Genomic DNA, 12,500 nt, shown 5'->3' on the forward strand with positions numbered 1-12,500 from the left:
AAGAATGTCTTTTACGGGACAAATCTGAAAACTACCGGTCACGTTTCAATAACAGCCAATGTACAAAGAATGAAATTTAGGCAGCAATGTTGTCTGCCCATAATTTTCTCCTAGCTATGAAGATTGATTGACAGCTCTCATGTCATGATATTATTGGTTGAATTTTGATAGTACTGCCTGATGTCAGCACACATATTGTTATGAATGGTTGAGCAATTGTGATGTCACCAGTGATGTCATCAGTGATGTCACTTGTGCAATTGTGATGTCATCAGTGAGGTCATCAGTGATGTCACTTGAGCAATTGTGATGTCATCAGTGATGTCATTCCATAAATTGTGATGTCATCAGTGATGTCATTCCATAAATTGTGATGTCATCAGTGATGTCACTCCAGCTTTTGTGAGCAGTCCGAGCAGTTGTCAAATATAACCCCCACCACAGGGGGATGGCTACAGAAGAAAAAACCCAAACATTTAGACTACGACACTGACGAGAAGTCTCCCTTGCGAAGTCCCCAGCGGAGACGACCTAGAAAGATCCCGGTGGAAAGGGGGCAAGCTTCTGGGATGACTCGGGCAAAAAAAATGTAATACTCCTGCCAAAAAAACAAGGATGACCTATCAACAACAGAAGGTGGAGGAGCAGAACGGGGAGCAAGAAGCAACCAACAAAACACCCCACGAGTCTGTTGGAGAAACTGCCCAGAAAACTACAAAAAAGACACAGCGAGCCCAGAGGACTCTGACAAAAAAGACTCCTGCCAAGAAAACTCCTACCACCAAGGTTAACCTCTCAATGTCGACAGCAGAGGGGGGAGGTGGAGATACGGAACAGCAGGGAAAGCCCAAGAGAAAGTATGTGAGGAAAAAGACTGTAGAGGACATGGCACCAGCCAAAGCTCCCGCATCTCAGGAGCTTCAGGAGCACCAACCTGAACCTGAAAACAAGACCGTATGGGCCCCCCCCATGAGAAGCGCCGCTAAAGCGGCACTGAAGTCCATCCACTCCTTAGCAATAGAATTTGGAGCCCAACCAGGGTCCAGTAATGATGGCCCCAGCTCAGACTCCAAGAGGGTCAAAGGAGGTAGAGGGCAGAAGAGGAGACATCCTGACTCTGATGACACTGCAGAAGATGAGGACTTTGTACCAGATGGTGAAGAAGAGGAGGGCGAGGAGATGGAGGAGAAAGAAGGCTCTAACTTTGACCCATCTGAGACTCCAGCAGGTTTACGCCTCAAGGCCAAGCCTGTGAAAGGCATAGCCCCCAATGGGCTTCCCAACAACATCAGGATACCGTCCTGGGAATTCACAGTTGAGACCAAGAAATTCCGGGAAGAGCACTGCAGCAGGGTGGAGGAGCAGAACGGGGACCAAGAAGCAACCGACAAAACACCCCACGAGTCTGTTGGAGAAACTGCCCAGAAAACTACAAAAAAGACACAGCGAGCACAGAGGACTCAAAAGACTCCTGCCAAGAAAACTCCTACCACCAAGGTTAACCTCTCAATGTCGACAGCAGAGGGAGGAGGTGGAGATACGGAACAGCAGGGAAAGGAGACGGTGAAGCCGAAGAGAAAGTATGCGAGGAAAAAGACTGTAGAGGACATGGCACCAGCCAAAGCTCCCGCATCTCAGGAGCTTCAGGAGCACCAACCTGAACCTGAAAACGAGACCATATGGGGCCGCCCCATGAGAAGCGCCGCTAAAGCGGCACTGAAGTCCATCCACTCCTTAGCAATAGAATTTGGAGCCCAACCAGGGTCCAGAAATGATGGCCCCAGCTCAGACTCAGGCCCACTTAACAAAAGGCCCAAGAGCGTCAAAGAAGGTAGAGGGCAGAAGAGGAGACATCCTGACTCTGACGACACTGCAGAAGATGAGGACTTTGTACCAGATGGTGAAGAAGAGGAGGGCGAGGAGATGGAGGAGAAAGAAGGCTCTAACTTTGACCCATCTGAGACTCCAGCAGGCTTACGCCTCAAGGCCAAGCCTGTGAAAGGCATAGCCCCCAATGGGCTTCCGAACAACATCATGATACCGTCCTGGGAATTCACAGTTGAGACCAAGAAATTCCGGGAAGAGCACTGCAGCAGCTGGGTGTTCCCAGAATGGGTTCCCTCCATCAACAGCTGGCACCGTGTACCGCACAGTGATATGGAGAAGTACCTGCCTCAGGAGCTGCAGTCGGCTGCTTTCAAGGTCACCAGAGACGGCCTCAGCAAGGAGGAGTCGGCTCTGCAAAGACTCAACAGATTTGAGGCATTGTCCTCCCACCCGGAGCGCTGGGACATGTCTCTGTACGTGGGCGGGCCTGTCTGGGCAATGGAGTGGTGTCCCACACCCACCGGGGCCACAGCCACGCAGCACCTCGCCCTGGCCTGCCACCGCGGGATGGACGACCTGCACACAGCCAACCAGACGCACAGCGGGGCCGGCCTCATCCAGCTGTGGGACCTGGGCAAGCTGGGGTACGGCAACAGACCGGAGGCCCAGCCAGCCCTGGCATATGGCTTGGCCCAGGACAAGGGCTTTATCTGGCACCTCAAGTGGTGTCCTGCAGGAGCGTGGGAGCTGCCCAGCTGCAGCAGAAAGGCTCCTTTCCTGCCCAGACTGGGTCTTCTGGCAGTGGCTACGTCCACCGGCGTGGTCACCATATACAGCCTGCCCCACCCTGAGGCTCTGCACCCCAGAAAAAGTCCCCCTCACTCCGATCAGGAGACGGACTGCCAAGTTGAACCACCGCACATATACAAGGCTGAAGGAGTGATCACATTGAAGCTGGGTTCCATCGGAGCCCCTCACAACGAGAAGAGTGGACAGGTGCTGTCCATGGATTGGTTGCCTGCAAAGCCACACAACATCATGGCTATTGGATTCTATGATGGTGTAGTAGGTCTATGGGATCTGTCCTCTAAGTCTTCCCTGTTGCGCTTGCGGGGCGCGGACCGCTCCCTGGCCCTGCTGCCCTACCGCTGCTTCCTGGCTCATGACCACGCTGTCCGGGCCCTGGCCTTCTGCCCCGCCTCCAGGAATCTGCTGGCCACAGCAGGAGACGACCGCATGGTGAAGACTTGGGATCTGAAGAGGCTCTACGAGCCCATCACCGTTCACAAGCGCTATCTAACCACCGAGCTCTACTGGCCTTTAAGCGCCTCTGGCCTCTTCCTGTCCCAGGAGAACGCCTACGCACCGAATGGTTACCATGGAGTCCATTACTATGACCTAGGCTACCATCACTTTTACCCGTACTTCGCTATCGTCAGGATGTCCACTATGTGGTCCATGTGTTTCACTGATTGGCTGAACGGCCTGGTGACAGCAGACACCCTTGGTGAGGTGATATTTGCTGTGATGCCTCCTTTGAACAACAATCCACACAACTTTCAACGGCCGGTGGATAGGCGCTTTCCAGTTTACGTCACAGATCTGGTGCCTCTCGACGCAGAACCCACCGAACAGGAGAACCAAGAGGTGGGAGGATCTGAGGAGGGAGGAGGAGAGTCGGGACAGGGACAAGAGGACGAAGGCCTTCCTCAACCGGCCCAGACATACAGAGAGGCTGTGAAGAAATGCTACCTTCACTATCGCGACAGCAATATGACGACCTTTAAGAACTTCCGGAAGCGACCGCCGTGGAAACGCATGGCGGCCACCGAGGTGAAGACTAAGCTCAACATGCACATGATGCCAATGGCTGCAGTACATAAGGTGCAGTTCAACCCTAACATGAACTGCCATACCTGGGTGGCGTCTGGAGGCCAGGCAGGGGTGGTCAGACTCCACTGTCTTCAGAGCATGAACAACATCAAATTCCAGAAGCTGGTCAGCGAGAGTCAGGCTCAGTTCAACACACTCTACTCGCCAGAGGAGCAGGGAGAGGCCGTCAACACCACCACCCAACAGCTATCGCATATAGAGATTTCAACTCCCACCACAGAATTCCAAGATGGCTCCGAGTGCAAATTGTCGGACTAGAACCGTGTGCTGTTAAAGGTTTAGAGAAAGGTCATGAAAAATGCTCAGCACACAATCGACCGTAGAAACTTTGTTGGAGTACGAAAAACAAGGAACATTTGCATTAAATGACATTTCTGGAACAGCCGGTCCATGTTAACAATTATGTTGATCGCTCTTCCGGGGAGAAAAAAAAAAAAAAAAATCCCCGTTGTTATTTTTTGTTCTCGCTTAAACCTAATGTTTTATGGTCACTCAGGATTCTCTGGAAGACTTTTTGGCTTGGTTCGAGCCTTAAAACTCGTTATATTTGGATTTATCGAAATGTCTATGGAGAAAATGGACGCAGAACTTACTTCCGGGGCAAATTACGTCACGAAAAGTCACGTACCTTTTGAGCACTATTGAATTCTGCACTGTCACTATCTGTATAATACACAGTGGTGAGCATTGAATTCTGCACTGTCACTATCTGTATAATACACAGTGGTGAGCATTCATTTTGCTGTGTTGGGTTTCTTGCTTGCTACTGTATTTTGTGTGACTGGTAGTTTAAGGGCTTGGTAACCTGTATCAGGTCCTTTGTAGGGTTTTGCTAAAATATATACATATATATTTTGTCAGACTGAGACTGACTGGCACCCCAGCTTAACCGCCAGCGACTGCTGCATAAAAGTGTTTAAGTATTTGTATTTAAAAAAAGATATACAAAATCACATTTGTATTTTGTATTGATTACAAAAGTTAAGAATAAACGACAAGCAATGTTATGTTTTCAATTGTTTCCCTTACTGCACCGAAAATGAACCGAACCGTGACTTCAACGAGGTACGTACCGAACTGTGATTTGTGTCTACCGTTACACCCCTAAGATCTGTGGGTACTGAAGTTTTACAACAAAACAGCCCCCTGCCTAGTGTTTATTTGTAACGCACTTTCATTACAGGTAAATGTCAAAGTGCTACAGAGCATACGTGCATCAAAATAGGCCAAACAAACCAGCAGCAAAACACCATTAAAAGCAACACAAAAGAAATACCTTATTAAAAAGCCATATTAAAAAGGAAACTGTAGAAATACCACGAGCAACCCAGCCCAAGCAACTGAGAGCTACAGTAAGCAGGAAAACTTGGATAGCTGCCTGCCGTGTGTGTGTGTGTGCGCGCGCGCGCGCGCGCGCGTGTGTGTGTGTGTGTGGTTGTGCGTGTGTGTGTGTGTGTGTGTGTGTGTGTGTGTGTGTGTGTGTGTGTGTGTGTCATCCAGTTACACCCAGGTCTGGAAGCAGCTGATGCATGTGTGTGAATGTATGACAGCTTGGAAGGGGGTGGGGGAAGGGGCGATGTTGGTTTCCAGGAGAGTTGTAAAGTGATGCAGTGATGGACCCCGGCCAGCGGGGGCAAAAGAAACAGAGCGTGTGTTCATCTGTAGGGAACCTTGTGAGGGCCAAACTCATTAACACGCTAAGAGCTAACACACTCACACTCACAGCAGTCACACACTATACACACACACACTATCCATGCCACATATACAGTAGGTGCACTCGTGCACGTATATTATAGACATACACACACATGCTGCACACACGTCACTTAGTGCACTTAAACACACATCAAAATGCACTTATAGCATGCGGTTATACACGTACTGTGTGGACGTACATGTGCTCTGTAAACACACAAACACACACATACGCACAAACACACACACACACACACACACACACACACACGTACACGTACAAACACATACACACACACACGTACACACACGCAGGCACAAACACACACACGTACACACACGCACACGTACAGACACACACACGCACACACACACACACAAACACACACTCACACATATGCACAAACACACACACACACTCACACACATGCAGGCACAGACACACACACACACACGTACACACACGCACACGTACAGACACGCACACGCACAAACACACACACACAAACACACACTCACACACACACACACACACACACACACACATCGGCCATTACTGCTCGAGAGCCAGTGCCTAATCAGGTCAATGGAAATGTCCATCAACTGAAATTAGATAGAGAGGGAGAGAGAGAGGGCAGATAGAGAGATAAATATATGGAGGAAGGGGAGTGACAGAGTGAGGTGCAGCAGAGAGGGAGAGAGAGAGATGAAGTGACAGAGTGAGGGGCAGCAGAGAGGGAGAGAGAAAGAGAGAGATGAAGTGACAGAGTGAGGGGCAGCAGAGAGGGAGAGAGAAAGAGAGAGATGAAGTGACACTGACTGCGTTTACATGGACTTGAGTATCCCGGTTATGAGGCTTATCCTGGTTTTGATCATATTTGGGATATGGCGTTTACATGGAAGAGAGAGAAAGCAGGTTACTCATATCCCTGTATACATGATAAGTAGTAGTATCCTGGTTACTGATCACTGCATGCTATTTGCGCAGGCGCCTGTGATCGTTACAATACAAACCGGGGTCATTATTATTATTATTTGCTTATATTGGGTGCGTGTGACGTGACGTCATTCACCTTTTTTGGGCAAAGACGTGGGATTCCCTTGGATTCCGTCTTCATGGTGGAGTGTCCCTGTTTGCACGCAGCGCGCGGCTTCTTGCTTTCATTTGAGTCACACAACACCTTCGTCCTGTAGTCTGTATACTACAGACTTGAATAGGGCAGCATTTTGATGCTTTCTCCTATCTAAGCTGCCAAGCATTTAATTCTTTCGTCACCGAAATACAAAACTCGGCAAAACTCTTTCCTCATCGCTTCAGAAGTGAGACTTTTAAGTCGAATTTCACTGACATTTGCGCGTGAGTATTTCCAGGTAAAACGAGGTATGTGCGGGACCTACAGCAGCGAGGTTAGAGAGGAAAATGCCTGGAGTCTGACGGCGGTCTGATGAGGAAGTAGCCTAATCGTGCGGCACTTCTATACTTTATACTGGACGAAATTCTGATAGTGAAACGGGTCATTTTGCGCAAGCTGTGTTGTGTACGGTAGCCCCTCGCGTTGGAGGGTGTTCACGGTGTGTTTCGCGTTGTTTGGTCATGAAATGGAGGGGGGGGGGGGGGAAATGCCTGCAAGTCTGCTGCCTTTTGGAGATGAACTGAACTGAAGCCGCGCCTGCGCAGGAAGTCTGCTGCGGTCAGAAAGCAGGATAAGGTGTATACATGCAACAGTATCCCGGGTTCTTTCGGAGTACTCCACCTCGCATAACCGGCTTTCTCAAAACCGGGATAAGGGCTTATCCAGCTTTCTGAAACCGGGATATGATGTTTACATGCGCAAACACAAAAACGGGATACTCCAAAACCCCGACAGTAACCGGGATACTCAAGTCCATGTAAACGCAGTCACTGAGGGGCAGCAGAGAGGGAGAGAGAAAGAGAGAGATGAAGTGACAGAGTGAGGGGCAGCAGAGAGGGAGAGAGAAAGAGAGAGATGAAGTGACAGTGAGGGGCAGCAGAGAGGGAGAGAGAAAGAGAGAGATGAAGTGACAGAGTGAGGGGCAGCAGAGAGGGAGAGAGAAAGAGAGAGATGAAGTGACAGTGAGGGGCAGCAGAGAGGGAGAGAGAAAGAGAGAGATGAAGTGACAGAGTGAGGGGCAGCAGAGAGGGAGAGAGAAAGAGAGAGATGAAGTGACAGAGTGAGGGGCAGCAGAGAGGGAGAGAGAAAGAGAGAGATGAAGTGACAGTGAGGGGCAGCAGAGAGGGAGAGAGAAAGAGAGAGATGAAGTGACAGAGTGAGGGGCAGCAGAGAGGGAGAGAGAAAGAGAGAGATGAAGTGACAGAGTGAGGGGCAGCAGAGAGGGAGAGAGAAAGAGAGAGATGAAGTGACAGTGAGGGGCAGCAGAGAGGGAGAGAGAAAGAGAGAGATGAAGTGACAGAGTGAGGGGCAGCAGAGAGGGAGAGAGAAAGAGAGAGATGAAGTGACAGTGAGGGGCAGCAGAGAGGGAGAGAGAAAGAGAGAGATGAAGTGACAGAGTGAGGGGCAGCAGAGAGGGAGAGAGAAAGAGAGAGATGAAGTGACAGAGTGAGGGGCAGCAGAGAGGGAGAGAGAAAGAGAGAGATGAAGTGACAGAGTGAGGGGCAGCAGAGAGGGAGAGAGAAAGAGAGAGATGAAGTGACAGAGTGAGGGGCAGCAGAGAGGGAGAGAGAAAGAGAGAGATGAAGTGACAGAGTGAGGGGCAGCAGAGAGGGAGAGAGAAAGAGAGAGATGAAGTGACAGAGTGAGGGGCAGCAGAGAGGGAGAGAGAAAGAGAGAGATGAAGTGACAGAGTGAGGGGCAGCAGAGAGGCAGAGTACAGTAGGAGTGATGATGGAGGGAGTGAGAGTGAAGGCTGAGGCCATAAAAGATGCAAACCACAGCTTTATCATTTATGTTCATTCATGTTAATGCAACACACACTGCTGCTGTCACACACACACACACACACACACACACACACACACTCTCCTCAACACACACTGCTGCTGTCACACACACACACACACACACACACACACACACACACTCTCCTCAACACACACTGCTGCTGTCACACACACACACTCTCCTCAACAACACACACTGCTGCTGTCCCACACACACACTCTCCTCAACACACACTGCTGCTGTCCCACACACACACACACACTCTCCTCAACACACACTGCTGCTGTCCCACACATACGCTCTCCTCAACAACACACTGCTGCTGTCCCACACACACACTCTCCTCCACACACACTGCTGCTGTCCCACACACACACACACTCTCCTCAACAACACACTGCTGCTGTCCCACACACACACTCTCCTCCACACACACTGCTGCTGTCCCACACACACACACACTCTCCTCAACAACACACTGCTGCTGTCCCACACACACACACTCTCCTCAACACACACTGCTGCTGTCCCACACACACACTCTCCTCAACAACACACACTGCTGCTGTCCCACACACACACCCTCCTCAACACACACTGCTGCTGTCCCACACACACACACTCTCCTCAACACACACTGCTGCTGTCCCACACACACACTCTCCTCAACAACACACACTGCTGCTGTCCCACACACACACCCTCCTCAACACACACTGCTGCTGTCCCACACACACACTCTCCTCAACATGCAACACAGGCATAAACACTGAAGTTATTATTATGGAAAACCTGATTATGATGAAAATCAAACACTTTTGAAGAGAGAGCGTATGAAATAAGATTAGAGCTGGAAAGCACAAACTGTTTTTTAATGCATTTTGTTGGTGGTATAAACACAGGACAGCCAAATCCGACAATTTAGAAAATGCCATCTCTTGCCACCAGGGGGTGCTGCCGCACCCTCCGCACCTACGTTCCCGCGCCCCTTGTATCTGAATGAAAATTGGTTCTATGGATACCCCTGGTACTCCCCTTTACAGATAGGGTAGTATGAGTATTTTTTTGACAAGTCAAGTCAGCATAAATCCACAGAACAGTGGATCACATCAGTGACAGAGTTTCGACGGAACTGACTGATCTGATTCTTGGGGGGGGGGGGGGTAGCCTGATATCAGACTGAACTGACGGATCTGATTCTTGGGGGGGGGGGGGTAGCCTGATATCAGACTGAATTGTCAACTCGTTTACACTCATTTCCATGGTGTAGTCTGAGATTGCCCTCTGTTTAAGTTCTTTCTATGAGGGGATTCCCGCAGGGGAATTCCATTCCCCTGAACCAATCACTAGAGACCAACCTGGGCCTGAATCTTACATTCATTACTCCAATCGGAGGAATGGGGGGGGGGGGGGGGGGGGGATAAATCTCCCCTTTGAATAAATGCCTTGAAAGCAGTGTGCCATTTGGATTTCAAAGTAATAGGTACTTTCAACCAATTTAAAACAGCCATAGTTGATATTGACATTACCACTCTGTGCAGTTGACAACCGCTTGATAATGGCTTAGTGCCACCTGTTGGTCTATTTATTGATGGTGATGCACAGGTCTGGACCGAGGCAAGTGGGTGGGCTGCAGCATTACCCCAGAAAAGCCTCTTCTTCACAGCCTAATGCTGGGAGGCGACGCAGGTGATCTCCATTAGAAAGTGATTCCATGCTTCTGTGTGTGGAAGATGCTGGAAATCAGCGCTACATAATAATGTACCTTACAAACATGGTCTTCCTTCAGCACAGCTAACACTCTGCGCTGAGGTCCATCATAGAAGTTCATAACAAATCACATAAGCTTGTGTGTTCACATAGGAACTCTTCACCATCTACAGCTGTTGAGTGTTGCTATGGTAACAGAGAGAGCTAGAGGTCAAGAGAGGTTATTCTGCTTTGACAACAAATATAAGCTGTTCATTAGCAGATTTGTTAAGTCTGCGTGAAGTTGTGATAAATGCTACATTCACCCATTCTCACACCGAAGTACCACGCAGGGTGCTGGCACAGCCATCGGGAGCAATTCGGGGTTCAGTGTCTTGCCCAAGGACACTTCGACATGCGGACTGGAGGAGCCGGGGATCGAACCACCGACCTTCTGGTGCACTCTACCTCCTGAGCCACAGCCAGCCGCAGTTGTGGCTCGTGCATCCTGGGTATGGACTAGTTGCAAATAAAAAAAGGAAAATTATCCCATTCTGAAATGGAGGATGTGAGTATGTATAATGTAGGCTACTTCTACTCAGAACAGAGCCCAGAGACTTTGGTCACTTGTCCAACAGCTCCGCCTCGATAGCACCTGTTTCACGGCTTATCGGCACACTGACATAATGCACATGGCACAGCAAACGTTGAGCAATATTCAACTTGGAGACCAGGGGCGACATTACAGAAACTTCCTAAATTCCAAATCCTATCCTAAATGATTGGTAACCATGGTAATTAGAGTTAGGACTTGATTTAGGAAAACACCCATTAAAGAACAACAGTTCCTAAGTCAATATTCTCATCCTAATTTAAAATGGGAAAAGCGTATTACAGAAGCGTCCCAACTCCCCAAAATCTTAAAAAAGCTCTCCTAACTTTAAGATGCCAGCTATGCTGTCCTAACTAATTTACGCTATTTTCAACTGGAACAACAGCCATCTTGCATCTCGTTATAATTTATAGCCTATTTATAGCCTACCTACCTACGTTATGGCTGCGCTGTTATTACATTTGCAAAACCAACAAAATGTCAACAGGCGCAATGTATTTGCCGAAAGGCTCATGCGGGACCCGAATGACGTTTTGCGTTTTGATGACAGAACGCTCGTTAATCGATACAGACTGCCCCGGCCGGGACATGATACTGCAGCTAGCCAAGGAGCTGAGACCTGTGTTGGAGAGACCGACTAGGCGACACGGGGCTCTGCCGGTTGTAGTACAACTTACAAATGCACTTCGGTTTTTTGCGAAGGGAGATTTTCAAACTGAAGTGGCCGACATATCCAAAATATCTCAGCCTGCTATGTCACGTAATTTAACTGAGGTAGCAACAGCCATCAGCAATTTGGCTCCTTGGTACATACAGTTTCCAAGGGGGGAGGAACAACAACACACATCGTTAGCCTACTAGCTAATAGCAGGCTACTAGCGGTCCTACTTCCCCCGCGAGTTGAGAAAGGAGGAGGTGTCTGTTGCTAGTGGTTGCTAGGGTAACAGACAGAAAGGTTGATAACCGATGCTGGATGAGTATTTAGGATTTCCTAACAAGACATAAGATAGGATTTAGCAAGATAAGATAGGATTCCTAAAGTTAGTTAGGATTTGCTTCTGTAATACGAAATCAGAAAAAATCCTATCTTAAACTAGTCCTATCCTAACTTAAGACATAAGATAGGGAGTTTCTGTAATGTGGCCCCAGGGCAGCGTCCCAAAACTCACCGCGCCCCAAAAAGCAAGCCGCAGCGTTTCAAGCAAACCATGGAAAATAGCTGAGAAATGACAACAGGCACATGAAAAAAAGAAAAGAAAAAAAGAAAAACACTTGATGTGATCACATCTTAAAGAAATAGAAAGGTACATTTTAGGGGTTTAGCCGACACTTCTATCCAGAGCAATGTACAGTGACAGGCAGTAAGTGAGCTTACAGACCTGTCTTACTGGACCGTCCTGACAGGAAATGCCTCCCTCAATCATTCAATCACTCATTTTCCCCGAGACAGCCTGCTTTACACAGCTCCCAGGCCCCTCAGTGTTACAGCCATTTCAGATAAAGCTGTTGCTGTTAGCCTAGCTGCTAACCCACCTGACCCACTGACTGTTAGCCTAGCTGCTAACCCACCTGACCGACTAACTGTAAGCCTAGCTGCTAACCCACCTGACCCAATGACTGTTAGCCTAGCTGCTACTACCCCACCTGACATACTGCCTGTTAGCCTAGCTGCTAACCCACCTGACCCACTGACTGTTAGCCTAGCTGCTAGCCCACCTGACCCACTGACTGTTAGCCTAGCTGCTAACCCACCTGGCCCACTGACTGTTAGCCTAGCTGCTAACCCACCTGACCCACTGACTGTTAGCCTAGCTGCTAACCCACCTGGCCCACTGACTGTTAGCCTAGCTGCTAACCCA

At 49.1% G+C, this 12,500-nt stretch overlaps 2 protein-coding genes across 2 annotated transcripts in view; one reads left to right on the forward strand and one right to left on the reverse strand.

Annotated features, from left to right (window-relative positions):
• LOC310799406 (dedicator of cytokinesis protein 3-like) overlaps positions 1–12,500 on the reverse strand; it is a gene marked incomplete at both ends in the record, with an annotated part of 383,185 nt that overhangs the window by 342,861 nt on the left and 27,824 nt on the right. The window lies entirely within an intron of this gene.
• LOC310799331 (general transcription factor 3C polypeptide 2-like) lies at positions 616–3,978 on the forward strand (the record flags this gene model as incomplete). The annotated part of the gene is made up of 1 exon (XM_083661929.1): positions 616–3,978. The coding sequence occupies one exon, from the start codon at positions 616–618 to the stop codon at positions 3,976–3,978; it is 3,363 nt and encodes a 1,120-aa protein (XP_083518055.1).

This window comes from Poromitra crassiceps (genome assembly GCF_964638095.1).
Source record: "Poromitra crassiceps genome assembly, chromosome: 27".
NCBI lineage: Eukaryota > Metazoa > Chordata > Actinopteri > Beryciformes > Melamphaidae > Poromitra > Poromitra crassiceps.